Source organism: Chaetomium fimeti, assembly GCF_033439085.1.
Source record: "Chaetomium fimeti strain CBS 168.71 chromosome Unknown B0H64scaffold_6, whole genome shotgun sequence".
Lineage (NCBI taxonomy): Eukaryota > Fungi > Ascomycota > Sordariomycetes > Sordariales > Chaetomiaceae > Chaetomium > Chaetomium fimeti.
This window is the reverse complement of record NW_026944334.1, coordinates 1822886-1849651: the sequence shown is the minus strand read 5'-3', so window position 1 is coordinate 1849651 and position 26766 is coordinate 1822886. Positions and strand designations below refer to the sequence as shown.

Below are 26766 nucleotides of genomic sequence, written 5' to 3'. Positions count from 1 at the left end.
CCTGACGTCTGTGGAGAGGAGAGTTACGCCGCATCGCTATACCACCAGCCACAGTGCCATCCCGGGTGGTGGCTGTGCTAGTTGTGCCTTCCATCTCGGGCGCGCAATTTCACATCACAAACCTTCTGTTTCATTCTTTCCCTTCTGGCATTTTCAAACTTCTCAATCATTGCCAAAACCGCAATGACCAATCTCCTAACCCAAACAATGCATCGTATATTGCAACAAACCTGACCCATGCGGCCTCCCGACGCCAACACACAATCTGGCGCCCCGGTACGGGAACTGACAGGACTCGAATGTTCTCCCGCGGAGCTTCCAATCATTCAGGTCCTGCCCGTTTGCAGCCTCACCAGACACCGTCCCATTGGAGATGTTCCAAAGCACCATCGGCTTGAGGCATCTCGGCATCGATGCGGTCAGACCCCAGATCCCGCCGCAAGCTGAAAGTCAAACGGCCCTGCAGATCACTATTGGCTTGACCCTCAACAATGATGCTGGACTCGTCCACGCGTCCGACGGCCTCCCGTCATTGACTATCGATGCCCGAAGCCGAGGCGGAGACTCCATACCAGCCGGTACGAGCCGCCCGTGTCCGCCTTAACCCCATACACATACAAACGGAACGGCTGGACAATGGATGGATGCAGCATCTGACAAGTCATCCATCCATTGCCTTGCCCTTGCCCCGTTGCAACTGCTGATAGTTGAGGCGGCCGCGCGAGGCCTGTACCCGAGATAAGCATCCCATTGTCTCGACTGTCCACTAACACGCTCTTCCTCCATTTTCCTCTGCAAAATGTATCCCTTCGCGAGTCACCGCTCTGCCATGCATGCAATTGACCGCTCAGAAAGTCCTGCATATCCAGGCAGCGCCGTCCATTTGACAATGAAGCTCGCCTCCTCCCACAGCGTCGTAACCGAAAAAAAGAGGCTTTCTCCTCGTCGCCTCGTCCTCACTTAGCCACGCATTTGTCAAGTATGACAGGGACATGGGCTCGAAACAAGTGTCAGGCCAGGGACGACATGCATGCTTGCTACCCAAGATCTGTTCCTGTGTCATTCACCGCCACGTTGGTTCGTTCGACAAGATCCTGTGACGTTGTTGACAGTTTTCTGACGTGGGCGGGAGATGACATGATGGCCAGGGCCAAGGGTCGAACCTCCTGGGCGTGTCTTTATTCGCAGTGCAATCAGTGTCACTCATCGGTTTCGGAGACGCCGGAATGGGGATGTCTGCGCGAAGTCCAATCCTCTTTCTGCTCCCACACGTGGTTTTGAAACCTTGTTACCGGCCCGCCACAACCTGGAGCAACAACGGACACAAGTTCACAAAAATTGAACGGATGGCGCCGCCAAGGCGAACGAAGCCCGCCAAGACCAACACATCGCCCACAGCTAGCCGAGGACGGGCAGCGATAAGCATTCGCCTTGGCCTCAGGGAGCCGGCGGTCTTGACCATCCAATAACTCATCTCCTGCGTGAAGAAAGCGATCGAACCGCCTTGATCTGGCGGTGGCTGGAACGGTTCCCATAGGCTCAAAGGCGCCCGCCCTGGCAGAGAGGGCAAAAACGTCGACGTACATGAGGTTCGTCTCACTTGACTTGGCAGCTGTTGAGCTTGACGAACGGCCCACAGACGAAACAGAACGCGCCAAACCGACACCTTCCGCGCTGTTGAACGCATAACTCAAGGTTAGCGAACGTCACCGCGCGGGCGACGGAAAAGCAACCATGAGAAACCCACCATCCCCCGCCCGTTTGCTCCAGACTAGTTTCAAGCGGCCTCCAGGTTTATCGGACGGCTTCTTGCCGCCTTCCCTGTCGCGGATCGCCCTTGCTGCCGTTCCCACCTCGGCGTAGGGCCAGATGAGGTCATGAAGTCCACGTATTTGCGAGGGCCATATCACCGGAGACGTTGGATGACAACGCAGAATCAGCACCCGCCAGTCCCATGCTGCGGTTTTAACCCCCCCCCCTGGAAGGCGCGGTCTCGCCGCGCATGCGAACCCCCCACGACAACATAAGTTGAGGGAGGCTGAGCATGTTCTGTCAGCTCTATCTTGACCACCGTCCAATTGTCATTGGGTTGTTTGATGCCCTCGGTGGTCTGATGGCCCGTTGGTCCGTGGGTTGAGACAAGCATCTCAACCGAGGGCGGGCAAAAGCATGCTCTCAACCATGAAGTGTAAAGTCCTGGTTCACCAGTGAGTGGAGCACTCTGCGGCCGGGGAATTCTTCGAACGCAAGAACCCAAAAACGGAAACGCGATTCATGATCGCCTTTCCGGCATGCTACCATAATAACCCTGATCCTCACTGATGCGGGGAAGAAATCCATGCAAGCTGACCGCCAGTTCGTCGGCAGAAAGAAACCTGGCTGGTCTGGCCATCTCGTCGCTGGATAGAAACCGACGGTTTCAGCCGACCGAGGGTTTCCGACAACGCAGACGCTGACAATCCATTATGTGGACATTCATTGTTCAGCCATCGCCGTCCAGGTCAGGGACATGTGACAAAGGATTGTTGTGATCCGGCATTGGTTCCGGAGCCGCACAGACATCGGATCAAGCTTTCAAGCTCGGCAACAAGTGCTCGATTCCGATCCCTCGCTGCACCGGCGCCTCGCCGCTGCCGCCCTGCCACTTCCGCGGCCGGGCGACTGAAGAGAGCGAGAGGTGCGGGTCAAGTTCGGTCGATGTTACGATGTTAGGGCATTTGCCCCCCGTTGGTCCATGCAAGTAATGCGTCGAGCATCTCTCTAGCCCCTCCTGTGCAGCTTGACAGGGGTTGGTCGCATTGAGGAGGAGGAGAGACAGGTTCATGTCGTTATTTGCGCACGGGGGTTCAAAAAAAACAAGCAGAGATCCTCCCAACGTGCCATCGCGATGGCGCTCGCCAGATCGGGTAGGCGGCTGGGATCTTGGTGATGGGACAGGGTTGAGATCTCAAACCCGATTTGTGACCCGGGCGACGGTGTGAGCCGAAGGACGTCTGTTTCTGGATGGCTAAGTCGCGGATCGAAGCGAGCCTCCTCCATCCCGCTCTTCTATCTTGACCCCAGCACGAGCCTCCCCAAAGGATCGATCACCTCCTCTATCCTTCCTGTATGCATTGTTCGCCCGCCAAATTTAGCCCTTTTTCTTGTTCCAGATGCCAAATATGGGCTTGCAACAACTCGACAACGGCGCCGGAACTCTGAACAGCATGATGCTACCAAGGAACAACCGGGCCGCCGGGCTGTCGGGGCAGAAAAATCTCAAATCGAGGCATGGACCACGAGTTGGCTCGCCCCCTTCCACCGTTCGCAAATCCCCCCTCCCGTCAGTGGCGGTTTCGAACCCATGGGGCACTCTCTTTTTCGTCCTGGCCACTCATTCGTTGCCGTCCTGCTCTCCGTCGTCTCCACGTTACTAGGACTCTTCGCCGCCGGACCCGACGAGGATAATGCTTGAAGACAATGCCGATGTAGCGTTGACTTGGCCAACGCCTTGCCATTCTTTGACGCCACCAGTTCTTCATGCAGCAGGTACCGTCCATTCCAACCTCCAAAGCGGCGCACGACAGGCTACCGATTGCGTTTGCTACTTCGTGGGGAAAGTAGAGAATACAGGCCGGTCGAGCCCAACGGCAGTCAGCCACCGCGGATTGCAACCCGATCCTCTCGCAAGGGACCCTTTCGGCGTTGAGGACGCCAACCTCCCTCCCATGTTCCGATCATGGATCCACCAATCTATCGGACTGAACGCGACTCACGCAGACCAGCATTAAAGCATGATACACTCACCCCGTAGCCACCAGGTATGCTCCCGGCCGGCATCCCGCAAGGCGAGCTTCAATCTGTCAATCCGTGGTGTTCGATTTGAAGCTGTCATCGCCTCCGGAGCCTCCCCCCCCCCCCCCCGGCAACTAGACGCCCCGCGCCAGATCACACAAATATCGTAAAGAAGCCCACAGGTAAAGAACCCGGTGCTGCTTCGCAGAACAGGGTACATAGCCACCGTATGACTAGCTGTCTGGGCGGTGCGGTTCATGTGGCCGTGAACGTCTGGACCGGATCCGCGAACAGCACTTTTTGGTTCTTCCCATCTCTGGAACGAACACGCGGCGTGGGAAGGCCAATGCTGTTATCGGCGCTTGACCTTACCCTGCTACAACCCTCGGACGCTAGCAGAAACTGTATTGTTGCTTACCGAGCCATGACGGTTGTCTTCCCGGGAATCGCCCGTTTCCCCTAGCACATCTCTCCAAGAAAAAAACGAAAGCGTTTGGCGGGCATGGGGGCTGCTGCATTGTACATCCGGACCCCCCTGGCAATACTACCACTCACCAGTTACTACCGAAGCCCTATGCAAGCCCGGGGCCCGATTGCCTAGCACAGCATCCTACACCCAAGCCCTGAACCCACATCTACTTGTTCTGTTTCCTCCCGCTCCACAATTATACGCTCGCTCCCTGCTCACACCCCTCGTGGTATGCCCAGCAGGTCCTCTGCCGTTGCCATCTCTATATGGCATGCAACTAGTTCTGCACACTCCCGTTCTAAGGTCTTCTTCATCTTTAAGTCTTTCCTCCTCCCGGTCGTCTCTAGCTTCGTGTTCCCTCGAACCCCGGTTCAGTCCCCCACCCCTCCTCACCACCCCCGACAGGCACGGCGTCATCGAGATATCCCGGCCCCCTTCTGCTCCAAGCTCCTTCCCTGCTGCTCACCTCTTTCTCCAGTTGGCGATTCTGGAGAGGAGGGAAACAACTCCCCTCAAGCCGCAGGAATCCGCCAACCTCGCCTGACCGACGTATCCATCCGCGAGCACCCCTTGTCTCCATTGCCTACTTTTCTTCTGCTCATCTTGTCACGTTCATTGGTGGAACGCTCCCCTTGAAGAACCAATCATCATGTTAAAGACCACCCTGGATATACGGGCCACGCCTTCTTGAGGAAAGACAACTCCAGTAGTCCCATCTAAAAGGGACCCTCGCTCCTTCTTTGGACAGACGGCCCCCCTTTTAGCACCGTCCACCCTCGACAGGAACGACAGGAACACCCGTCCCTAGCACCCAGGGATCACGGACACCGTTTACCCATTGCACCTGACTTCAACCACCTTGCGCTCCGAGTCCGATTCCTCGCCTAGCTCGCCCGAGTGACCACACTTGGTCCGCCCTGCTGACGTTTCACCCGGATAGCTAGTACGTACCTTGCGCGCGTCGACATCGCTTGAGCCACGAAGACTTACCATATTCAGACGAAGGACGAGACACGATACCGGATCCTTGGCCTAACCGAGCGGGACAAGAACTTTCGAGCCCCGTGGGACACCATCTAACTTGACACCATCTAACCCACTACGCGGCACAGAGGGACAGCTCTCCACCAAGACGCACGACCTTGCGTGCCTATGCCACATCTGCCCTTCTAGGCTAAACCCGGCGAGATAGAGCCCATCGTGGATATCGCCTCCCTTCTCCAGGACGACTCAAATGAGTCCGCCGTGTCCCCCGCCCAACAAACACCATCTAGCACGGTCCCAGTATCCGCAGCGGCAACGGCATCTACGAGCGGCCCGTCGCCGGCATCCTTCGCCGTAGCAACCGGCCCGTTGTCACCCCGATCTGGCGCCGCGGCCGGGACCGGAAGCAGAGCGCCGAGCATCTCGGGTCCAACATCAAGCTCAAGGATAAACTCCCGTCCTGGGAGCGGTGGCGGGAAGCGCAGCATGCCGCCGCACACGTTCGAGTCGCCTGCGAAGAAGCAGAGCAAGTGGTCGTCCCAGGAGGATTCCCTCATCATAGAACTCAGGGGCAGCGGCATGAAATGGGACGACATTTCGAAGCGGCTCCCGGGCCGGAGCTCTATCAGCTGTCGCCTTCATTACCAGAACTACCTGGAACGGCGCAGTGAATGGGACGAGGAGCGCAAAAACAAACTCGCTAGGCTTTACGAAAGGTAAGCACCGCCAACGGGAGCCCCCCTGGACATCACTAACACCCCCCTCCTCCCAGGTTCAAACCTGAAATATGGGCCAAGGTAGCCGAAGAGATGCAAGTCCCCTGGCGAGCCGCTGAGGCAATGCACTGGCAGCTAGGCGAGGCCGAGATGGCTCGGCGGGCTGGAGTCGTTCCATTTTCGCTGAACGTAGCGTCAAACGAGCCACAAGGCTCGATGACGCAGCGAATCTCCCCGACCCGTGGTGGCCACGCTCACTCGCAGTCCCAAGGCAGCATGCCACGCGACTTCTCCGGCCTACCATCACCACGCTACACCCGGGGACCCCCAGGTCCCGGCCCCGGCCCCGGCCCGCCCTCCCACCAAATCCCACCCTTAATCCCCCCGCCGACCCCGACCTCCATCGGAAGCCGTCCCCTTTCCTCCCGGCGCGAGAGCCTCCCGCGCGGGCCCTTCGGCCCCCCCCTCTCAGACACAGGCGACTACGGCTACGGCCTAGCGCCCATCCAAACCAGCGGCTCCTCCTTCGGCCACAGCCGCGGCTCCATCGGCAGCGGCGGCGGCGGGCTCCCCGGCGTCGCGGAGCTGACTACGGGCATCAGCCCCTACAGCACGCCGGCCTACGCCCAGGGGGGCGGCAGCGGCGGCGGCGGCAGCGGCATCCCACCCCCGCCCCCGACCCCGTCCCACCCCTACCACCACCACCACTCCTCCCAGCAGCAGCAGCAACCGCACCAACACCACCACCAACACCACCAGTACCAACCCAGCACCGCGACCAGCCCGATCCATAGCAGCGCGACGGCCAGTCCGGGCCCGGGGGTACCAGGCGGCGGCGGCGGCGGCGGCGGCCTGCTGCCCGCGCTGTCTCCATACCCACAGCACGAGCCGGCGCCCCCGGGGCCAGGGCCAGGGCCAGGGCATGGGAAGCGGCGGGCAAGTCCGCCTGACCACAGGTTTGGCAGCCGCGAGACCAGCCGCCGGAGACAGCACCTGTACTCTTCGTCATCGGCGGCGGCTAGGGATGGGGCGAGGGACGAATACCCCCCGCCGCCACCCCCACCGCCGCCGCAGCAGCAGCCGTCGTCGGTTTTTGAGATGGGGGCGGGGATGGTGCCGGCGAGGAGGGTGGCTAGGCATGGGATTTGATGATTTGATGTGGGAGGTTTTTTTTGGGTTTGTTTGCCTATGCTTTTGTTTCTTTTCTTTTGTTTTGGTTTCTTTTTGAAAGAAAGAAAATCATCATGGGTTACGCATTTACGAGAGCGATGGGATTCGGGTTGGGCATGGGTATGGGGCATGGCCATGGATATGGATATGGATATGGATATGGATATGGACATTTACGGGATACGACGGATGGGACAGAGGGACGAACGACTACCTGAAACGACGGCAAAAGAGGAGCAACAGCAACAGCACCATCATCGCCATTCTTTCGATTTATTCCCTTGCCTACACGGAACCATCCACGACAACAGCACGCGGCGGCGAAACGCGGACGGCTATCTGTACTTTCAGCTACTACTCTGCTTCCCTTTCCTTCTTTGGGGTAAAGAGTCCCCCGGCTTTTGGTGGGCGAGAACCCCCCCTTTGCTTCTACGCCTGTCGTTTCTCAATTCCATTCCATTGAAAGACCTTTTTCTCTCTCAAGTCACATCAAAGATCTCGTGTTACACGGCGTCTGCTGAGCTAAGTGGTACGGTACCAAGGGGCAAAAAAGCAAAAAGTCTAGACCGGTTTCTTGTTTGTTGGTCACGACGGCGAGCGGGCAAAAAATGGGGGGCGGCAGGGGCGCCAATGGAGTTTACTTTGGACGTTTACCAGGGGCTGGTGTGTGATTCAGGGGCAGCGGCCCGCTTGAAACAGCCGTTGTTCCTTCTATTGGGCTGGGTTACGAGACAGGGAATCGTGTGGGGGATAACAGAACCGATGAGGCATACGCGGAGAGCATGGATCATCAAGCCCAATGGGCGGTAGTCAAAGAACCCGATAGACAGACTACCGAATGAGATGAGATGCAGCAGTCACAACAAGCGAAGGGGGGCGTCTGCATTCGTGAGAGAGACTAGAGCGGTCCAGGGGAGAGGCAGCCGATACCAGTTACAAACAGTATTTGCTTCGGCCCAGGATGTACTTTCAGATTAGGCCTCATTGTTGACCCTGGGGGACCGGCTCATTGGCAGCAACCACCCACCAGTTGTCTCTCTCGTAGCCGCTGGAAACGACAACACCCCCTGCCGCCAGCACATCCTCTTCCAGCTCGCCTTTGCGGTAGAGGTGGTAGTAACGCTGAAAGACGGGGTCGGTGTGGCTAAGTGGCGTCCCTGGTTCGGCAGGGCCAGCTGGTGTTGGTGAAGGCGGTGTTTCACCGCCCTTATCGACGGCATCACCGCCACCAATGGCTTGGTTTTGGGCTAGGGCCCTTTTCTGCGGCTTCTGCTGCTTCGGCTGCTTCTGTTGGGACTTCAAGACCCACGGCACCAGCAAATCCTGCTCGCCGCCCTCGTCCCATCCGCGTCGGCTTGCGTTCTGCTCCAGCGCCCAAACGTAGACGAGGACCTGGCCCCCTGTCTGCCCGACCTCTCCCAACCTGACACATCGCAGCAGCTGCCGGATCGCTTCTTGCCGCCTTGCCCGCGTCGACATGTGGTGGATGACGGCCACGCAGATGACGAAGTCTGCAGCACGCTCACGGAAGGGTAGCAAAAGCCCGTCAGCCACGAGAACGTCAGTGGCCACCACGGCGCCACCGGCTTCCCCGCCTGTTCCTGCCTCGGCCGCATTACCCTGTTGAGCTTGGAGCTGCATGCAACGGTCCCTGGCAAGCGCGATGAGCGATGGGCTCCGATCAGAGCCCAGCATGAAGACGTCGGGGTTCACGCCCAGGTACTTGCCATTGCCGCAGCCCACATCGAGCCCAACGGCGCCGGCTGCCCGAGAGCGCAGGAACGACCCCACGGCAGGCCAAGGCTTGTAGCGAGTGGCCGAGAAGTGCGGGGCGATCGCCTCGTAGACGCCGTGGACGTGTGTCCGCTCGTAAGCCTCGGCCTCTGCTTCGGCCGCTGTTGGTTCAGTCCCAGTCCCCGTCTCGGTACCGGCGGTGGGGGCGGCTGTTAGTTTGGCAACCGCATCAGCCGCCGAAGAGGACGGCAGGGCCGATGGCGTGGCGGACGACGAAGCCATGGTAACGATACCTCGGGCAGCCCTCCCGCTCCTGCTTCTGGGTCGGGCAACGGTCGCGATGAGGTCCTGCTTCCCTGAGGCCCAACTTGGCGTGGCGCACAGCGCGGTGGCCAGATAACCGCGGGCCGAGCAGGGGAACGAGGGACACAGCCAAGCGAACTGAGGATTGGTCGTTTCCTGTGCTCGTCAAGTCAGGCCGCAGAGTTCTTCACACACCGCTGCGTCACACCTGCCGGCCTAGTCGAAGGACGTGGAAAATTCCAGATTCCTGGTGCGCCTTCTTTTGGTGTGTTCTTGACCGCTGTTCTTTGTTAGCGCATGAAAGAGCGGAGAAGGGTGTATTCGAAATGTAGCGGTCGAGAAGACATGAGCTAGGGGACTGCCACGACTTGCAGATATGTACCACGCATATTGCACTTGCCGTAGTGTGTCCCTCGATGTGCGCATGTGGGAGTCCCGAGGATGCAGAGACAGGGGGAGAACCCAGTTCCCGACCGCCCGATCCGATCCGATCCCATCATCCGCCCGCGCAGAATCGGAAGAGAGACAATGGCATCCTAGGGGGTCTGCCAACTGGAGGGGTAAAAAGGGTAAAGCATGGTTCCTTGCCAAATCTGTGATGTGCAGTTCCGGGCACACCCATACAACTTCCCCGGCCGGACAGGGAGCCGGACAGGGCTGAAGGGGCACGAACGACGGAAGAGGGACAATGTATGAGATACATGCATGTAGGTACAGGGTACAAACAAGTGGAAGACAGTAGCCGAGATGCTCACCTCCGCAGTAGCTCCCTCAGGCAGCCCCGACCGCTCAAACAAAGCAAAAATATAAAGCAGGGATATTCGAGGTCAGGCGGATTGCTCGGTCAGTCGGTTAACCGGTTCGGATGTGGTATAACCTGCGGTTGGGTTAAAGTTAGGTTAGAGTCGAATAGAGAAGCTGAAGGTTGTGTGTGGGCTGAACTGAAACATTCTGACGTTGATTTGTGGATGGTGGGGGAAGCCAGCAACTTTCCTCCACTCATCACCTGCACACAAACTCCTCCCCTCCCCCTCCTTCTCCCCCTCCTCGAGCTTCGAATCGCTGCCTGCCGAGCTGCCCCCAACGCTGCAACCAAGGAAGGAGCAATGGAACTTGGCGCACAAATTGTGACGAACTTTGGATGAAAATTCTGCAATTACTTGCATCACGATTCCCGATTCCGTCTCTCTGCAGACCCGCCGATCGTGCTAGTTCGACGGCTGAAGTAACCCTCTTTTCTGCATGTGTCGGACCTGCATCCTACCCTCCGTCTCACCTCCAGCCCCCGGCCCTTTTCCGATATCATGATGCATGGGAAAGTGAAGAACAGGGCGCGTACACAGTACTTCGATGCAGTGACAGCAACCGGGACCCAGGGTTCCGGGCCCGAGAAAAGCGCCTTGGCAGGAAGCACAAAGTTGTCATGCATGACACCCTCCGGTTTGAACGTGTCTGATAACGACCTATCCGACCCGGATGTACTCTGTACTCCTAACAAATAGCCGCAGTTCTCAACGGGCCCAGTCCCGAACCCAGTCAGGTAGGTCTCTCTCCGGTGACGGTGAGGGGTGGATTGAGAGAGGGAAACAGAAGGAGACAGAGCCGAAACCTGGTTGGCTGCTCCAACATCTAGTCACAATCCTCCAAGCCCGAAGGTCATGCATGAGAAATCAGATACATCCGGGCATGTCAGCCTCAGAATCCTGAACCTGAACGTCCCTGTCTTCTGGCTGACTAACTAACTCGTTAAGCTCAAAAAGAAACAACAACAGCTTCGCCCAGCCAGCCCCGAACTGAACTAGGGCTGATGACGCCAGTCCCGTTAAGGCCCAGCCCATTTTCTCAGCTCACCAGTGTCACATTCCAAGCTCCAAGCTTACCAACGAACTACCGCTTGCCAGTGTTCAGCGGGCTCTGAGCATCGTACACGTCGGTCGAGATGACATCCGAGTACACAACCCCGCCCTGCCGCAGCGTTTCCTCCATGACCTCCATGATGGTGATGCTCTCGCTCCACGGCAGCGACTTGCTCTCCTTACGCCCGTCCCGCAAGCAGCGCGCGCACTCGTCGGCCTCCCAGAACATGCCCTGGCCCCAGCCGCTCTCGGGGTCCTTGGGGATCGGGCAGTCGACCACCTGGACCTCGCCACCCCCGTTCTTCTTGATCACCCGATACTGCAGCGGGCAGTACGCGGGGCCCATAACTTGGATCTCGCCCGTGGAGCCCTGGATGCGGATGGATGCGCCGGCGCTGTTCTTGCCGTCCACATCGCTGGAGACGCGGAGCGACGTGAGCGCGATTCCGTGGCTCTTGTGCTGGGGGAATTGCAGGATGATGCTAGTCGTCTCGTCGGCCCCGGTGTGGTACTTGTTGATGGCGGCCATGACGTTGGGCGCCTCCTTCTGCTCCTCGGGCTGCACGTGGTACAGCGTCTGGAAGACCCAGGTCAGGGCGTAGATACCGAGGTCAAGGAGGGCGCCGCCGGCCAGTTCAGGATTGACCATGCGGTGCGAGTCGGCGAAGTCGATCTTGCCGTCGGCCTTGTCCTTGCCGATTGACAGGTCGGCTGGTTAAGTTCCATGTTAGCATGGCACTGGACGACAGGAAGGTGGGAGTTTTGAACTAACCAATGGTGCGATAGACGTTTCCGATAGCCCCCGACGAGATCAGGTCCCTCACCTGGATGCTGAGAGGGAAGTAGCGGGTCCACACGGCCTCCATGAAGAAGACACCCTTGGTCCGCGCAGCCTCGACGAGCTTGCGGGCCTGGGACGCCGTCACGGTCAGGGCCTTCTCACAGAGCACATTCTTGCCGGCCTCGAGCGCAAGCATGGCGTTCTGGAAGTGGTGGCTGTGGGGTGTGGCCACGTAGACGATGTCGACATCGGGGTCGGCCACCAGTTCGTGGTACGAGCCGTACGCTTTGGCGGAGCTCGGGGCCTTGACTTTGGTGAGGAAGTCACCGGCCCTCTCCTTGGAGCTGGAGGAGGCGGCGGCGACGACCTCGTGGCGAACATCATGCACGCCACGGATGGCCGGGTTGGCGAGGAGGTCCTTGGTGAAGACTGCGGGCATAAAGTAAGCGCCGTGCAGGAAACGCGGTTCAGCGTGGGAGTTTACTTACCCTCAGCAATCCAACCCGTGGCCATGATACCCCACCTCACCGTGTACGGAGTTGACGACGCCATCGCTGTGATTGTGGGATGACTTGATGCTTGGGTTTCTCTAATGATCACTGACTTGGAAAGGGGGAGAGCAGCGAAGTTTGAAGTTTCTAGTCAACTTCTCGGCGCCTGGCTCTTAAAACCGAGAGCAACAGCCTGTTGTCCGCCGTGACCCCCCATCTTCCCCTCCATCGATGGGGCTCATGGCGGGGCAGCGACGGCGTTGCGGGTAAATGGCCGAAACATCCAGAGCTTGAACTGCGGGAGCAACCCCTGGATCTCCAGCTCCCTCCGCGCTAAATCAACTTGGTATCGGCCCGCTACAGGGTGCAGAGCGAATCAGGGAGCGCCGAGACCGCTCCCCCCGGGATGTCTCAGTGAACCCCGGGAAGAGCTTCCCGGGACAGATTGGCGATCTTGCATGGGTGTTGACGACGTCATTCGTGGTTGACAGAATACACAGTGCTTCTCATCTTCGAGAATGGAGCTGGTATAACGAATTGATGAGTTTACTCATAAGAAGGAAAAGGAAGGATCGTTATATTCTGGTCCAACAGCCGATATACAACCAAGACCACCTCCTGATCCCCTCATTGAGCGACACAGCTTCCCCGCCCTCTCTCAAAAATAACCCATCAATGACTGGCGTGCTTTGGAGGGGGGGAGCACCGTTGTTCATCCGCGCGAGGCAACCAAACCCAAACCCCCTCGGATCCTGGCATCAACGTAAACCATTTTCATTTCATTATAATCTTAACCGGCCTTTGTCTCGGTTAGAAAGCAACAACACCATGGCAACCCCCGAGGCCACTGCGGAGATGCCGCCCATGATGTACGGCACCGCGTGGAAGAAGGAACGGACCGCCGATCTCGTGTATGAGGCCATCAAGGCCGGCTTCCGCGGCATCGACACTGCTGCCATGAAGAGACACTACGACGAGGCCGGTACAGGCGAGGGCATCCGCCGCGCAATCAGCGAGGGCATATGTTCTCGGAAAGACCTCTTCGTGCGTCCCTCCCAACTGCCTATTTACCTTTCCACATCCCACATCCTAACCACCAACCAGATCCAAACCAAATTCACCCCCTTCGACTCCTCCATCCCATCCTACTCTCCCACGGACCCGATCCCCACCCAGATCCACGCCTCGCTCACCTCATCCCTCGCCAACCTCTCCACGCCAGACCACGAACCCGCCTACCTCGACGCCCTAATCCTGCACTCCCCCTTCCCCACCACAGCCGAAACCCTCCAAGCCTGGTCCGCCCTCGCAACCTACCTCCCCACCTCCACCACCACCACCACCGACCCCTCCCGCGCCGGCCGCGTCCGCCGCCTCGGCATCTCCAACGTCACCCTGCCCACCCTGCGCGCCCTCTCCTCCTCCTCCCCGCAATCCCCAACCCCCCTCCCACCACCCCCCAGCATAATCCAAAACCGCTTCCGCGCCGCCGAGCGCCGCTGGGACATCAGCGTGCGCACCTGGTGCGCCACCCACAACGCCGGCTACCAGGGCTTCTGGACGCTGACGGGCAACCCACTCGTCTGGCAACAACAGCAATCCGCCCCGGAGAACGGGGACGGGGGGTTTGTGGCGCGGGTGGCGCGCGGGGCGGGGTTGTCGCGCGCGGGCGCGTGGTATGCGCTGCTGATGGTGCGGGCCGGGGTGGTGGTGCTGAACGGGACGGGGGATGGGGCGCATATGCGGGAGGATCTGGAGGTGCTGGGGAGGGTGGCGGGGTGGAGGGGGACGGGGGAGGGGGCGGTGGAGTGGGAGAGGTGCGCGGGGGAGTTTGGGAGGTTGGTTGGTGATGTTGCGGGGGGAGGGGGAGAGGGGGGGTTGTGAGGAAGGTTCTGGGGTGGGTGGTGTGGTGGTGGTGGTGGTGTTGTCAGGGGTAGGTTTGCGGGTTGGGTGGTTGCAGAATGGTTGGGCTCACCGGGCCTAGCATTCACGTCTTGGGTTCATGTTAATGGGAAGGGTTTAATATCAAGATAGGAAATGAAAGCTCAAATTACAAACGGCTCATCCAATTCACTTCTCATATTCTGGTAGTAGTGATTGTCATCCTCGTCCTTGCCACAAAAGTGAATACCTCATAAGCGTAGGATTCACTCTCTCAGTTACACACAGCCACTGAACATGCCGTACGACCCATATTAGTTGCGTTTTCACCACGAAAACCATTCGTCAACCTGTGGTAGACATTGCTGAAAATATCAAAAAGCATACCGGCCATTGATGATGCTAAGATCCAGAGGCACTACCTGCCGGGGGCAACAAGCAAAGACAAGCAGCAACCTCCATTCCATCACGCGCCTGATAATGCATCCATCCTCAACCGTCCCTCACCCCCAACCAGAAACCAAGCCCTCAATACCCCTCCATTTTCATTCTCCCTCTTAAGCCCCCAACATCATCCTATCACAAAATCGTCAGCACACCATCCCCATCATCTCATCTCAGGGGTAAAAAAGAAAACAAAAAAAGAAAAACATACCTCAGCCTTCCTCTTCCCCAACACCCCCTGTCCCTGGCCCTGCGCCTGTGCCTGAGCCTGCGCCTGCGCCAAAGCCTGCACGCCATACGCCTCACGGTGGCAGCTAGCATGAAACACACGCTCCCCGACGCGGACAGCATCAGTCCAGACCCACTCCTGGGCCTCGTCGAGCCACTTCATCTCGAATTTCTCCTGGCAGATCGGGCAGGCGTTGTTGGCGCGCGCGCTGTCCTCGGGCACGGGCAGGTAGGGCATCATCCTGCCGGCGGCGGCGGCTGCTGCTGCCGAAGCCGAGTTCGGCTTGCCGCCGTGCGCGCCGCCGTCGTGCGCGCCGCCGGATGTGGAGGAGAGGTGGTGGTGGTGGTGGTCTGAGGCGGAGGTTGATGAGGGGTCCTGCGGTGGGTGCGTGTAGTCCGTGTCGATGGCCTCGCGCGTGCGGATCCAATCCTGGGTGGGGGTTAATGATGGGTGTGTGCTGGCAAAGAGAAGGAAGGAAGGGGGGATACGTACCGATTCGTCGACATACCAGCTGCGGTGCTGCCCGCGCTTCTCGGCGTCGGTCATGCGCTGGTGCACGCGGAAGTGCCAGTCCATGTGCGCCGTCTTCTTGCGGCGGCCATCCTCGTTGGCTTTGAAGCGCCGACCACACTGGGTACAGGGCGGGCCGAGGTCTTCGTGGAGTCGCGAGATCATATGCGGGCGGAAGCTGGGTGGCGGCGTTAATTTCATGCGTTCATGTGTGATATGAGAGGATAACGATGAACTCACGTCTTTAGGGAAGCAGGCCTGAGCTGGGGGTTGGCATCTAAAGTCAACCCGGCAAGCGACTGGAAACCATGCGGGCCGAAACCGGGCAGCAGAGGAGCAGCTGGCGGGGGAGTCGGCGTTCCGCTGGGCTTGATCAGACCGGACTGCCTCAGCATGGCCAGCAACGCTGACGGATTCGATGCCGGGGGGGCCGAAGCCGCAGGCTTGGGCGGCTCAGCAGGTCTTTGCAGAGGCGGCGACCGCAACGCAGCAGCTATCGCGGCGGCCGCCGCAGGTCCGATCGCCGGGGCAGGGGCCGGCGGCGGAGGTTGTGGTGTGGGAGCTTGCTGGGGCGTGGCCGACTTCCGCGCATTTCCCGATATCAGTGCCGCCAACGCGCCTTGTCCGAAGATGGAGTCAATCGACACGCCTCCGCCCGTAGCGGGAGGGGCCGATGCAGCAGACGGAGGACGCCCGAGAGCTGCCGCAACGACCGCGGCGGCTGCGGGGGGCACAGGGGTTGACTGCTGAGACACAACCGGGGGCGTAGGAGTGGTGGTGTACGAGACTCCCGAATAAACGGTGTTGGGTGCAGCAACACCACCGCCGGCAGGACCAGCAGTGACTGGGAGCTGCGGGCGAATTTTTACAGCAAGTTCAGCAACTCGATCTCTTATGATCATCAACTGATCCTGAGGCATGTCTTGGCTCTGGATTATTGTTTGCAAGTCCAGCAACGCCTTCAGTCTGGTCTGTTTACTAGTATCAAGTGGGTCTTGTGCAAATTCCGCCTTTTCCGCAACGATCAGTTGCTGGACATCATCTTTCAGCTTGTCTATGCTTATTCCTGGTTGGGGAGCGCCATAGACTGGTCCCGCGGCCGGCTGCTGGTAAGGTGGATGAGACCCGGCAGGCGGAGCTGGTTGCGGTGTCGAGCGGTGAGATGTGGTACCTGGGCCCTGTAGAGGTCGTTAGCAACAGGAATCGCCAATTTCACGAGTAGGAATTAGCTTACGTTGGCCGGTTGCATCGGATACGGCCGCTGAGCCGCATCCGGCCGATGCCCATTTGACCCGGGGTAAGAAGGTTGCTGCGGTGGAGGTTGATATGACCTGGTAGTCGGTGGCGTAGGTGTGTCTCGGCTGGGGGCGGGTTGGCGACCGCGCATGAGCTGCTGCTGCCCCTGAAAGCTATTCTGCTGGGCGGTATAGGCGGCGTTTCTAGCGGCCATCAGAGCATGCTCGATGGGCCGGACCTGTTCGAGCGGAAAGACAGGCTTCGTTGAGATAGAGCCCGGGACCGGCTCCTTCCATGTCTTGAGCATTTCGTCCATTTTTCGTCTTGTCGCATTGTCGACCTTGGTGTAAGCGCCCATAAAGACCGAATAGAGCTTCGGGCCAAAGTATAACGCATAGGGTGTCGGGACATTCTTGACAACGGAATCGAGGACATAGAGCGCTGGCAGTGTCCGTGCGGGTGGCACCTGATCAAAGTTAGGTCTTGTACGTTCAATCGTGTAGCTATCGCCAGGGAGCGTCTAAGCCTTCGGCATAGCCAGACATACCTTCTTAATGTGGTTTGCCAATGCCTCTGAGATGGCGAAGCCGTGGTGTGCGTTCTCACGCGCGATGTTGGTCAGCGTGGCGATCTCGATGCGCGAGTTGACCGTCAGGTCCTCGAGGGCCTGTCGATAGTCCTCGGCCACCTCGGCCGCGTTGTCTGCCATGGTTATGTCGAGCAACAGGTGTAATGATGGGTCGAGAGATCAATCAACGGTCAGGTAGTGTCAATTGAGCGACAGCCGCGAAGTGCTGCCGTGAAGAAGGGCGCAGAAAGGATGTCCTCTAGCGATTCCAGTCACGAATGGGAGCAGGGAAATCTCAGAGGTGGGCCCCTATTCAGGCGACGAGAACAATAGACGGAGAACAGCTATTATCTCCCTCTGCGAATGGAGGCCAGCCCAGCACCAGGGTGCTCGTGCAATGCCCTCCACAGATTCCACCAGCCCAGCTGCACGTTTCCGAACACAGAGCCCAAGTCACAATGCGCACACCATTCACAGCCCTCTCCTTCTAAAGTCGTGGGCCTGGCGAAGAGAGCAGAAATGGGCGAAAGGGCGAGAGAATGGTCGTGATGTGGTGGTAATCGCTGTGGTGGGAGCAGCGAAGCAGTCAGTGGGTGGTGGTCGAACGGTCTTGTGGCAAGTCGGCAGCTGCTTCAGTTACTGTCGTGCTACGCAAGGAAATCGCAACGCTGCGTGGGGCCGTCAAATTTATAGCCGTGGAAACGAGTCAAGCTGGGGAAAGAGGCCGTGCAGTGCAGTCGTCACGGTCGTTGGAATGAGGCACACGATGGCAAGCAAGAAAGAGCGACGCGGACAAAGGGCTGATTAACAAGTGCACGGACCATACAGCTGCCCACAACCGCCAGGGCCGTCAAGCAGCTCTTTCCCAACTTCAACTCACAGGTTCTCCATCGGAGTCATAGGTGAGGTAGCCCAGGGTTCACATGATTTTTTTGAGGGCTCACTAAACATCTATCTTGGTGTTTAAGGATTCATAATTCGCACCCATTGCCGGCCCGACGCGAGAGGACGGCCAGCTTAGGTACTTACTAACAAATTTACCACAAGATAGCCGACCCTCCACGAGGTATGGCACACAAGTCGGAACAAAGTTCCAGGCCAGTTTCAACGAACATTGTTCCAATCTAGGCAACTGGATAATACTATTACTTCCCATTGCCATCCCACCGAAAAGCAGAAAAAAAACTAGCGGGTATACATTACAAAGCAACGAACCACCAACCCATGACTCCCAAACCCCCAAGACGCCCGTCAACCCACCGCACCTCCACCCTGCCTTGTATAATGCTGTTCCCACCACGCACTAGCAGTGTACTGACTGTTCCAGTCTATAACAAAGAAAATGTAAAACCCAAAGAGGGAGTTTGTGTTGTCCCATGCTTAGAACCGATCCATGTGCGCCGCGCTGTACAGGCTGGTCCGGGACTTGGGCATGTAAGCGGGGTGCAGTTCGGTCGGCGGGCGCTGGAGGCCCGGCATGATGGGGCTGCCGCGGTCCTCGCCGTGGCCGTTCAGGTTGTCGTCGAAGCTGTCGCCGCGGCTGTGGCTGGAGTGGCCGCGCTCGACGTCGTCGGCGGCCATGTTGTGCGGGATCGGCTTGCTGATCTGGATGCGCGACTTGCGGAAGTTGAAGTTGCGCGGGTTGAAGGCCCGCGTGAGGCGCTTGACGGCCGACGACGGCTCCACGGCCTCTTCCTCCTTGGAATAGCTCCGCGCCGACCAGTTGTCGCGGTGGGGCGACGAGTAGTGGGACGAGAAGCTGTGCTCGATGTCGTCGCTCTTGTTGGCGGCGTTTTGCAGCGAGAGGTTACCGTGGGTGCGGATCTGGCGGGAGGTGACCTTAACTACCTCGCCGCGGAGCCCGTCGATGGAGGTCCGGAAGACGATGGAGGCGCAGATGTTGAAGAAGCCGAAGGTGATCGAGAGGATGGCCGCGGCGAGGATGGCGCGCCACCAGTCCAGCCCGATGGTCTCGACCGTGTACGCCGGCTTCCAGGCATCGCCCAGGATTTGGAAGCCAATGAATACCATGCCCCAGCCGAGCCACACGAGCGAGTGGTCCGGGCCAAACACAGGCCAGTTCCTTTCGTAGTACCCCTTCAATTTCCTCCACGGTACCGGCAGCTCCGAGACGAAGAGGAACGTGGCGAAGAGGAAGACGAAGACGTGAGTGATCATGTCGAAAAAGTAAAAGTGGCCTTTGATGCCTGAGAGAACGGGCATGACCATGCTGGCCACCATGGCGGCAGCCAGGCCGATCATGTTGAAAGCCCGTAGAACATTGAGGACGACGTGACCGGCGCCGAGGAGCTTCGAGTCCTGCCCGAGGCTAAACATTTTGTGTTGAGGTTTTGCTACTCTCCTGTTAGCCTTTGCCCGTCTACTAGGCGCTGCCTTCGCCCGAAGAGCTGGTTGTGTTCGTGGGAGGGGTGCTGGCGGTGTGGTGGGAACGTCTGGGGTAGGTGGAAGGGGTGGTAATGGTTTTGGAGACCTGGATGGCCGGGTCTCAGTGGAGGCGGGCTGGAGCAGTGGTCGACTGGCCAGTGGCTGGCCAGGGGCTCGAGTCGGGGTTCTGCGAGCCCTCCGTGGTGCTGATCGCCTTCTAGATGGTCCAGGGGTTGGGGGACGAACTGTGGTAGGGAGGTGCAATGACATAGGGGAACCCGGCGCGTCTTCATACAATGAGACTATCGAATGGCGCTCCGGGGGTTCGGTAGAGCCTTCCGAAAGTGTAGAGACCTCCGACCGCATCGTCGAGCGCCGCCCCAACTCGATAGTAGAAGAGTGTGCCATGGCGCGCCGTGGACTCTGCGGGTTTATAGCGCCGGGTTGCGGGTGGGTGTAGTTCCGGAAAACATGCCCCGGGATTTGGGGATTTGGTGCTCAGGAGGGAACAGGTGGGTTGGGCAGTGTATATGTACTTACAGAGAGTGTGTGATCTGATATCAATGGGACTGCCCGCAGTGCTTAGAGTGCCGAATATGCTAGAGAGGATCTGCTGGCAGATACACAAACAGCTAGGTGTCGAGAGAGATGATAAGTTGGAAAAAGAGAAGAGTAGAGTTGTTCAAGGTAACATGAGGCGTGACGATCCAGATCGTACAGGGTAAGAAGAAATGGACGAAGGAAAAAAGAGCGGAGGACAGATCAATAGTCCAGCACTCTCATTGTTGGGAGGCAGACAATAGAACCCGACAAAGGTGAATGGCCAGAAAAAGGCCAGATGGAGAGGCAGTGGTGGCAAGCGGCCTTATAACAATAGGAGCAGCTGCCACTGTCATAAGCGGTTTAACGCCCAAAACCGAATAAAGAAGAGAGCGGGAGGGCGGAAGCAGGGGGACCCAGTGGGTAAGGAACTGGCTCGCGGGTGTTCCCCATGAGTGTTTCGCATTAAGCAAGAATGTTTCCTGCTTTTCTAGCCAATGAAGCCATAGGCACTGCTCCGGCTCAGGATCGAGAGCACCTAAACTTGCCCACCCCGTCCCACGGAGGAATGTGGTCGACAGGGGCACCATGCGGGTAACGGATCGAAAGCCGCAACATTGAACACAACAGCTCCGCGGTCTCGTCTCATCGCGTCGGCGGCATGCTCCCAGCTGCCCCTCCATCGTCGGCAGAGAGGAGAGAGCCAGGGTTCAAGGCGGCATGCGACGACCCATGGCCCCGCGATCCCACGCAAGGACAGTGGATGCTCTGTTGGCAGCGCATAATCGCGACCTGTCGATCACTGTAGTCCAATGGTTCTAATGGACCCATTTGAGGCGACACGGCGAGAACAGCCGCCGCCTCCAGACAGATTCCGGGGTGAAGAGGCGCGGAGCAAGCTCGGCAGGGCATCTTCAAATCCAGACCTGCGAGATGAATCGATTGGCTACGAGCAAGCCAAGGCCGTTTCAGGCCATTTAGCCTTGGGCACCACCGGCCAGGTATCGCATTTTGCTGAACTGAAATTTCGGTCGGGTTTGGGAGGGCCAGGCACAAGGGGAGGGACACAATTAGAAACATTAATATCGCGTGTTGCGCCGAATTGTCGATGTTGCGCATGGGTTCTCGAAGCCCAAGTTGAAGTTGAAGTGGGGGAAGTTGGGGCATTTGGTGGCAGATCCCAAAATTATCGTAGGGTTAGGGCTGAACTGGAAATTCCTCGAATCCATCATGAGCCTCTTCCTTTGACTCAGAGGTGTCTCGATCAGTAGGTATTGGTGACTTCATTGCTAAGTTGTAAACTTGTCCTCCAACGTACCTACTAGGGCAGTCTCCCGTACATTGCCCAGGTGCCTCACCTAGAACCAGCTGTTCTCATTGTGCTCAAGCCTCAAAGCAACGAAACGCACCTGCCGTGTAAGTCATGAGCCGCAGGCCTCGGTACTGTTCCTGTGTACCATGTCTTTCTAGGTTGTTCCTCCTACACAACAAACCTATTTTCAGGTCGACCCATCTTGCCGCGGGTAACAGTGGCCAAGTTACACTTGACGCCGACACAAACGCGGAAGAGCAGGATCCCGCGCGCGTCTAAGCAAGAGGAACGCAGGGGGTGATTGGGTGAAGATTGAAGGTGTTGAATCACTTGGCATGTTCAAAGGCCCCACCAGAAGAAGCGCCCAGAGGAGCCGGGCAGAAGACTTCCAATTTAAGTGGGGCAGCACAGCCTCGTCCGACGCCAACTGACGGCAAGTGACGCCCAGGCGGCCTTGTCCATTTCCCACATGCTGACCGCAAAACCCCTTTCACTGACTGACCCTCAGCACCCAACACACCTCACACAGCGTCGAAACACGAACGCGGCTCTCGTTTCCATATCGAACCGCATCTAACGCTAACCCAAATCCGCCCTCATCGTCAAAATGGCTCGCGGAAACCAGCGCGACAAGGCTCGCGAGGCCAACCAAAAGAAGCTGGCCGCCTCGGTACGCCCTCCTTTGCCTCGGTAGCCCGGGAGCCGGGCACCTCAGCACTCTAAAAGCCCGTCTCTGACATATCTATTTCGTTTACAGAAAAAATCTCACGGTATGAGCGGTAGCGAGCTGGCCAAGGCGAAGGAGGTTGCGGCGCAAAAGATGCGCGAGAAGCAGGCAGCCGGTACGCGCCGACCGTCACCCCGATTGCGAACCTCACCCGGCCGCTCCGACCGGCCATACTGACCCAGTTTCTAGCCGATGCAAAGAAAGCCGAGACCTCCACTGCTAAGAAATGAATGACGAGCCACCATCAATGACCGAAACGACATCCTTCACTACCTACACATTCCACATAGCGACCGCGTTCTTCCTGCCCAAGGTGAACTGTATGGAGGGGAGATTGGATCCGGCGTCAAGACGGGGAGGAACATTTATATGACCCTTATCATCGTTGGGCCGAGGGACCAAACACAGCCGCAACCACACTCGACTATCTCCTAGGCGTAGACGAAGGCGTGTTGTGTGGGCAGGTTGATTAACCCCCCAGCCCTTTGTGTCAGTAGGCGCAGCGATTTGGGTAGGACAACTTGCATCTTCCTCGTCCGCTGCGTATCGTAGCCCCTCTATCCCTATCTCGCTGAACAAGCATTGCCATGGTTAGCACGACCTCCAATTTCTTATCTCGTCCTACCTCCGTGAAGCATTGCTGTAACCCTTCTCCTGCGTGGCTACTAGCATCAGAGAAAACGAGAGAGTCAGTGAACCAGGAACAGGAAATACCGCTATCCAATCGATAACTATTATGGGACACACATTTTGTATTTCGAGCCTCTGTCATGCCATGAACAGACAACACATTGGAACCCGGAAGTAAAACTAGCAAGATCAAATAAAATATGCGGGCAGCTATGCCAGAATACATACACATTGTGGTTGGCAATAATGACATGCCAGAGATTGAACGAGCAGCTCTTAGTTAATTGCTGGGACGACGGAATGTGGACGAAGCTCACACTCACATAAGAACAGGCCAGAACAGTCCGGTGAAGGTGAGAGAATCAATTGTTATCACGACATTTTCACCTCCCGGTTTACAATCTCGGACTCGTCCAACGAGGTCAGCTGAAGAATACAAGGCTAACTGATGAACAGCCTTAATGATATGCTTTGCGAGCATCGCTCCAAATACTTCGTCTCGCATGATCCACGAGATCAGATAGATAGGTAACCACCAGTTCCCCTCTGCGCCTCCTCCATTCCACGAGGAAAAAACGAACATAAGTGGCAGAAACAACCACATGCACAGACCGCCAGCGGGCACAGCGAGAGTAAGAGAGCTGCCCCGAGAACCCAGGCTAACTTGTGCGCGTCACAGAGTCTGAATACCCACACTGAACAGGTCGACTGGGTACAGGTCGATTGGGTACAGTGTTGACCGAGTTCATACACTAGACACCGGCCAAAAACTCGTGATTCCACCTCAATGTGATATATTAAGATTTGTGCATCCAGAAAATACGAGCCAGTCATATACCTCCCTGCGCCGACAACACCCAGGTTGGGCCAGCAGGAGAGAAAAACAGTAGAAAAAGCGACAGCAAGAAAAAACAAGTAAAATCTACAGATAATGGTATTTCCGCCTTCCCATCACCACCACAGCGTCTTTAAAACACCCGCCCAGGAAATAAACCGCCACAACCAACCAGACAACAACAAAGTCATAGCTTCATGAAAAAGATGATGCTTAGACCCGCTTATGCCTTGCGAGCAGGAGGCTCGACCATGGCCATGGGGATGGCACCTATTCGTCGTCATTAGCCACACGATCTCCCCAAAACGAGCGCAGGGTTATTATAATAACTTACCGCCAAACCCGCCAAAGCTGTCGCGGCCCTGGACGGCCTGGTTGGGGAACCCGCCGACGCTGCACTGGACGGCGCAGACGCAGGAGCCGTCGGCGCCGACCTGGCCGACGCCCGTAGCGATGCCCGTGTTGACGGCGCCGGCGGCATCGGTCGGGGTGGCGCCGGGCGGGGTGACGAGGGCGGAGGTGGCGGCTCCGTCGGCGGCGCCGCCGGTGCCGGCGTTGGGGTCGGCGTTGGGCGGGTTGCCGGTGATGGCGCCGCCGGCGCCGTTGCCGTTCTGCTGGATGGCCAGCGCCTGGAACTGCGCGTGCGTCTTCTCGGCGCTCGGGTTGATGCTGAAGACCATGCCGTTGCCGCAGTGGTTGCCCTGGCGGCAGTAGAACCCTGGAGACACGAGTTGGTTAGTTTTGGAAGCTGTGAAGAGCGGGGATGTGGGATTGAAACGTACAAAGCGGGGTGTCAACCATGACTTGCATCGCGACTTGCGGGGGAGGGTTGACGGTGTTGTTGGGGTTGGCCTGGTAACCCGAGTCCATGCCACCGTCGAGCGCAGCGCAGGGGGTGTCGAAAGCGGACTGGGTGGCGGTGTGGTTCTGGCTGAGGAAACTGAAGATGACGGTGTCGCCAATCGCGGCGCTCACTTGCTGGGGGTTGAAGGAGAGACCCTGGGGGCCGCCGACCGTGACGCTGTGGGTGGCGCCGCCGGCGCCGACGGTGCCCGTGGGAGGGGCAACGACCGTAGTCGAGCCAGCCTCGTCCGTCACGACGGCGGGCGGAGGCGTAGCGCCGGCCTCTCCGCCGACGGTTTGGGTGACGGTGACGGTCTGAGCCTCGCCAACGACCGTGGTTGCCGCGCCACCACCAATGTTAACCCAGAGGAAGTTGATAGAGGTGCCGCTGCCGCGGTTGAGGCCGATCAGGCGGGCGAGCTCGGCAAGTTGCTGGTCGGAAGCCTGGACGCTGTTCTTGCCACCTGGTAGCTCAACGACCTGGTGACCATCTCGCCGGACGGGATAGGCGTTGTGAATTGCCTTGCCCAAAGCCAGGGGGGCCATCCCCAATGCCATCGCTGTTGCTGTAGAGAACTTCATTGTGCTTCTTCGTTCTTCTCTCGTCCTACTTCGTAGATGTCGTTTGTCTGCCGGGGAAATATATGACGGAAATAAGTGGTGTATAATCCGGATGCCAAAGCGAGTCCCTGCTCGTGTAGAAGTGAAGAAAAGAATGGATCAACCAAATGAGCGAAAACACATAGAGAAGGTAATGGTGGAAGAGGGGGATGTGAAGAGAAGAAACAAGACTTCTTGTGTGGCCATCTGAGGGGACCCGTCACGGCTTATATCGCAGCATGATGATCTTCGAACACGGCGTCCCAGGCTGTGAAATCGAGGGAGATCCCGGCCAGCGAGGGGTGCAAAGGGGGGAAAGTCCTGAGAGAGTCGAAACACTCGGGAAGGCATCACCGTGGTAGCGATTTCCCCTGCCACGTCCCTGTCACCCCCATCTGATGTCTGGGGCGTCTGCCCAGAGCGGGTTGCAAATGTGAGGCGATGCCGTGATTGCGAGTAAAGGGCGACGATGGCCCAGACTTAGGGGTGGAAAGCAGGAGGTCGGCTGTGACACAATCGTCTCAGAATCGCGTTTGGCATTTCGCCAAGCTTAACGTGCACGGACGATTCAGATGGGACGAAGAAACCGAAGCAGGGGTTTCTCTACCACTTTACCCCGGACCTGGCCCCGGAAGGCGACATTCGCGAAACTCGAGTCTGTCAGTCCTTGCAAAAAAAGAGTTTATCAGGCTCTTCCTATTCAATAGGTGCCAAGTCTTCTTACCGACATACGGATTACTGTGGTACTGTGAACAGTACTGTGCGCAGCGATTCGTGCCACCCAGAAGACGGGAGCGTGCTTCGCCTTCGGCGCAATCGCCATGTCAGACCTTGTCTCTGGGCGCTGCAGAAACATGCGGCCGACACCGAGGACCAAGCCGGCGCGCTTAAGGAACCGCTGGGTCTCAGCAACGGCAGCCATAGGCCGGAGAAAACGGCAACCGCCCGGCATGTTGAATAACCATCACGGCCAGTGATGGCGGCCCGCTAACTATCCTGTTTGGGGCGTTGCCATGTTTCTTGGTACGGAGTGTGCGCGTTTCGCTTGACTCGACAACCAGCAACATCCCATCCCATCTGAGAGGTCGTATCGCCACACAGGATGTCACAACCACGATATTTTACTGCTCGTGCAGAGCACATTTTAAGGATTCTGGGGTCGAGGCATATTGAGAATTCCCCTCAAGATGCCCTGGGCAATTCGAGGTCAGGATAAACGTTGGCTTCTCGGTTGCGGGCCCGAATTAGAGTGATGGAGCGGCCCACCTCGCGCAACGCCCGGGGATTCCGCAGGTCTGGACCTCCGAACCTGGCCTTGGCACCGATTTCATCGAGAAGGCCCATGGAAAACCAGACTCCCGTACATCCACGGTAGTTGGATGAGTAAACGGGAGGCAGCCAACGGATCCGGGTGAGGAAGATCAAGTTGCGCCTGTGCATGAAACGAAGCCACTGCTTGGAGGACAAGGTGGAAGGAAGTGAGCACGGAGATGCGTCGTGTCCCCGTGAAATGCCGAACGCAGGTGGGCTCATCCGGAGAACGGGCAGTGGAATGGACGGATACCGGATTTTGCTTTCCGTGAGATGAAAGTTCGTCCCCCATTGCCAGCTGCCACGCCGGAGAACGAGGCAAGGCACGCAAGAGGCTGTGGAGTTGATACATGCCTTGGCGATGCTCAGACGTGGAACTCGTGAAGCCGTGCGAAAAGTCAGGGTTCTGGAACGCGAGTCGTCGCAGTCGGCCGTTT

The 26766-nt window shown here is 58.1% G+C and overlaps 10 protein-coding genes across 10 annotated transcripts; 4 read left to right on the top strand and 6 right to left on the bottom strand.

Annotated features, from left to right (window-relative positions):
* Positions 1-5713: 5713 nt before the first annotated feature.
* B0H64DRAFT_376324 (uncharacterized protein) lies at positions 5714-7092 on the top strand (the record flags this gene model as incomplete). The annotated part of the gene is made up of 2 exons (XM_062802467.1): positions 5714-5943; positions 6000-7092. The coding sequence occupies 2 exons, from the start codon at positions 5714-5716 to the stop codon at positions 7090-7092; spliced, it is 1323 nt and encodes a 440-aa protein (XP_062656929.1).
* Positions 7093-7259: 167 nt separating this feature from the next.
* Positions 7260-7983, top strand: B0H64DRAFT_404395 (uncharacterized protein; the record flags this gene model as incomplete). The annotated part of the gene is made up of 1 exon (XM_062804384.1): positions 7260-7983. A coding segment is annotated over one exon (664 nt), but the record flags the coding sequence as incomplete, so codon positions are not given.
* Positions 7984-8094: 111 nt separating this feature from the next.
* B0H64DRAFT_426036 (S-adenosyl-L-methionine-dependent methyltransferase) lies at positions 8095-10211 on the bottom strand (the record flags this gene model as incomplete). The annotated part of the gene is made up of 4 exons (XM_062805712.1): positions 9775-10211; positions 9533-9562; positions 9181-9306; positions 8095-9140 (listed from the first exon to the last, which is right to left on the bottom strand). The coding sequence occupies exons 1-4, from the start codon at positions 9851-9853 to the stop codon at positions 8095-8097; spliced, it is 1281 nt and encodes a 426-aa protein (XP_062656927.1). The 5' UTR covers positions 9854-10211.
* A 548-nt stretch (positions 10212-10759) lies between these two features.
* On the bottom strand, positions 10760-12763 carry B0H64DRAFT_212231 (uncharacterized protein). The gene is made up of 3 exons (XM_062799453.1): positions 12276-12763; positions 11779-12216; positions 10760-11717 (listed from the first exon to the last, which is right to left on the bottom strand). The coding sequence occupies exons 1-3, from the start codon at positions 12337-12339 to the stop codon at positions 11038-11040; spliced, it is 1182 nt and encodes a 393-aa protein (XP_062656926.1). The 5' UTR covers positions 12340-12763; the 3' UTR covers positions 10760-11037.
* A 333-nt stretch (positions 12764-13096) lies between these two features.
* Positions 13097-14042, top strand: B0H64DRAFT_426034 (NADP-dependent oxidoreductase domain-containing protein; the record flags this gene model as incomplete). The annotated part of the gene is made up of 2 exons (XM_062805711.1): positions 13097-13322; positions 13383-14042. Coding segments are annotated over exons 1-2 (876 nt in total), but the record flags the coding sequence as incomplete, so codon positions are not given.
* A 304-nt stretch (positions 14043-14346) lies between these two features.
* B0H64DRAFT_212255 (uncharacterized protein) lies at positions 14347-17415 on the bottom strand. Its single transcript, XM_062799454.1, has 6 exons — positions 17126-17415; positions 16577-17044; positions 15583-16520; positions 15325-15520; positions 14815-15261; positions 14347-14735 (listed from the first exon to the last, which is right to left on the bottom strand). The coding sequence occupies exons 1-6, from the start codon at positions 17285-17287 to the stop codon at positions 14688-14690; spliced, it is 2259 nt and encodes a 752-aa protein (XP_062656924.1). The 5' UTR covers positions 17288-17415; the 3' UTR covers positions 14347-14687.
* A 1111-nt stretch (positions 17416-18526) lies between these two features.
* B0H64DRAFT_327644 (uncharacterized protein) lies at positions 18527-19483 on the bottom strand (the record flags this gene model as incomplete). Its single annotated transcript, XM_062800790.1, has 1 exon — positions 18527-19483. The coding sequence occupies one exon, from the start codon at positions 19481-19483 to the stop codon at positions 18527-18529; it is 957 nt and encodes a 318-aa protein (XP_062656923.1).
* A 2344-nt stretch (positions 19484-21827) lies between these two features.
* On the top strand, positions 21828-22433 carry B0H64DRAFT_212200 (4F5 domain protein). Its single transcript, XM_062799451.1, has 2 exons — positions 21828-22053; positions 22141-22433. The coding sequence occupies exons 1-2, from the start codon at positions 21991-21993 to the stop codon at positions 22285-22287; spliced, it is 210 nt and encodes a 69-aa protein (XP_062656922.1). The 5' UTR covers positions 21828-21990; the 3' UTR covers positions 22288-22433.
* B0H64DRAFT_212219 (uncharacterized protein) lies at positions 22385-23037 on the bottom strand. The gene has a single exon (XM_062799452.1). It carries the CDS (start codon positions 22991-22993, stop codon positions 22601-22603), a length of 393 nt encoding a protein of 130 aa, XP_062656921.1. The 5' UTR covers positions 22994-23037; the 3' UTR covers positions 22385-22600.
* A 649-nt stretch (positions 23038-23686) lies between these two features.
* B0H64DRAFT_212169 (uncharacterized protein) lies at positions 23687-25295 on the bottom strand. Its single transcript, XM_062799450.1, has 3 exons — positions 24358-25295; positions 23910-24293; positions 23687-23845 (listed from the first exon to the last, which is right to left on the bottom strand). Exons 1-3 carry the CDS (start codon positions 24998-25000, stop codon positions 23799-23801), a joined length of 1074 nt encoding a protein of 357 aa, XP_062656920.1. The 5' UTR covers positions 25001-25295; the 3' UTR covers positions 23687-23798.
* Between the last annotated feature and the right edge of the window lie 1471 nt (positions 25296-26766).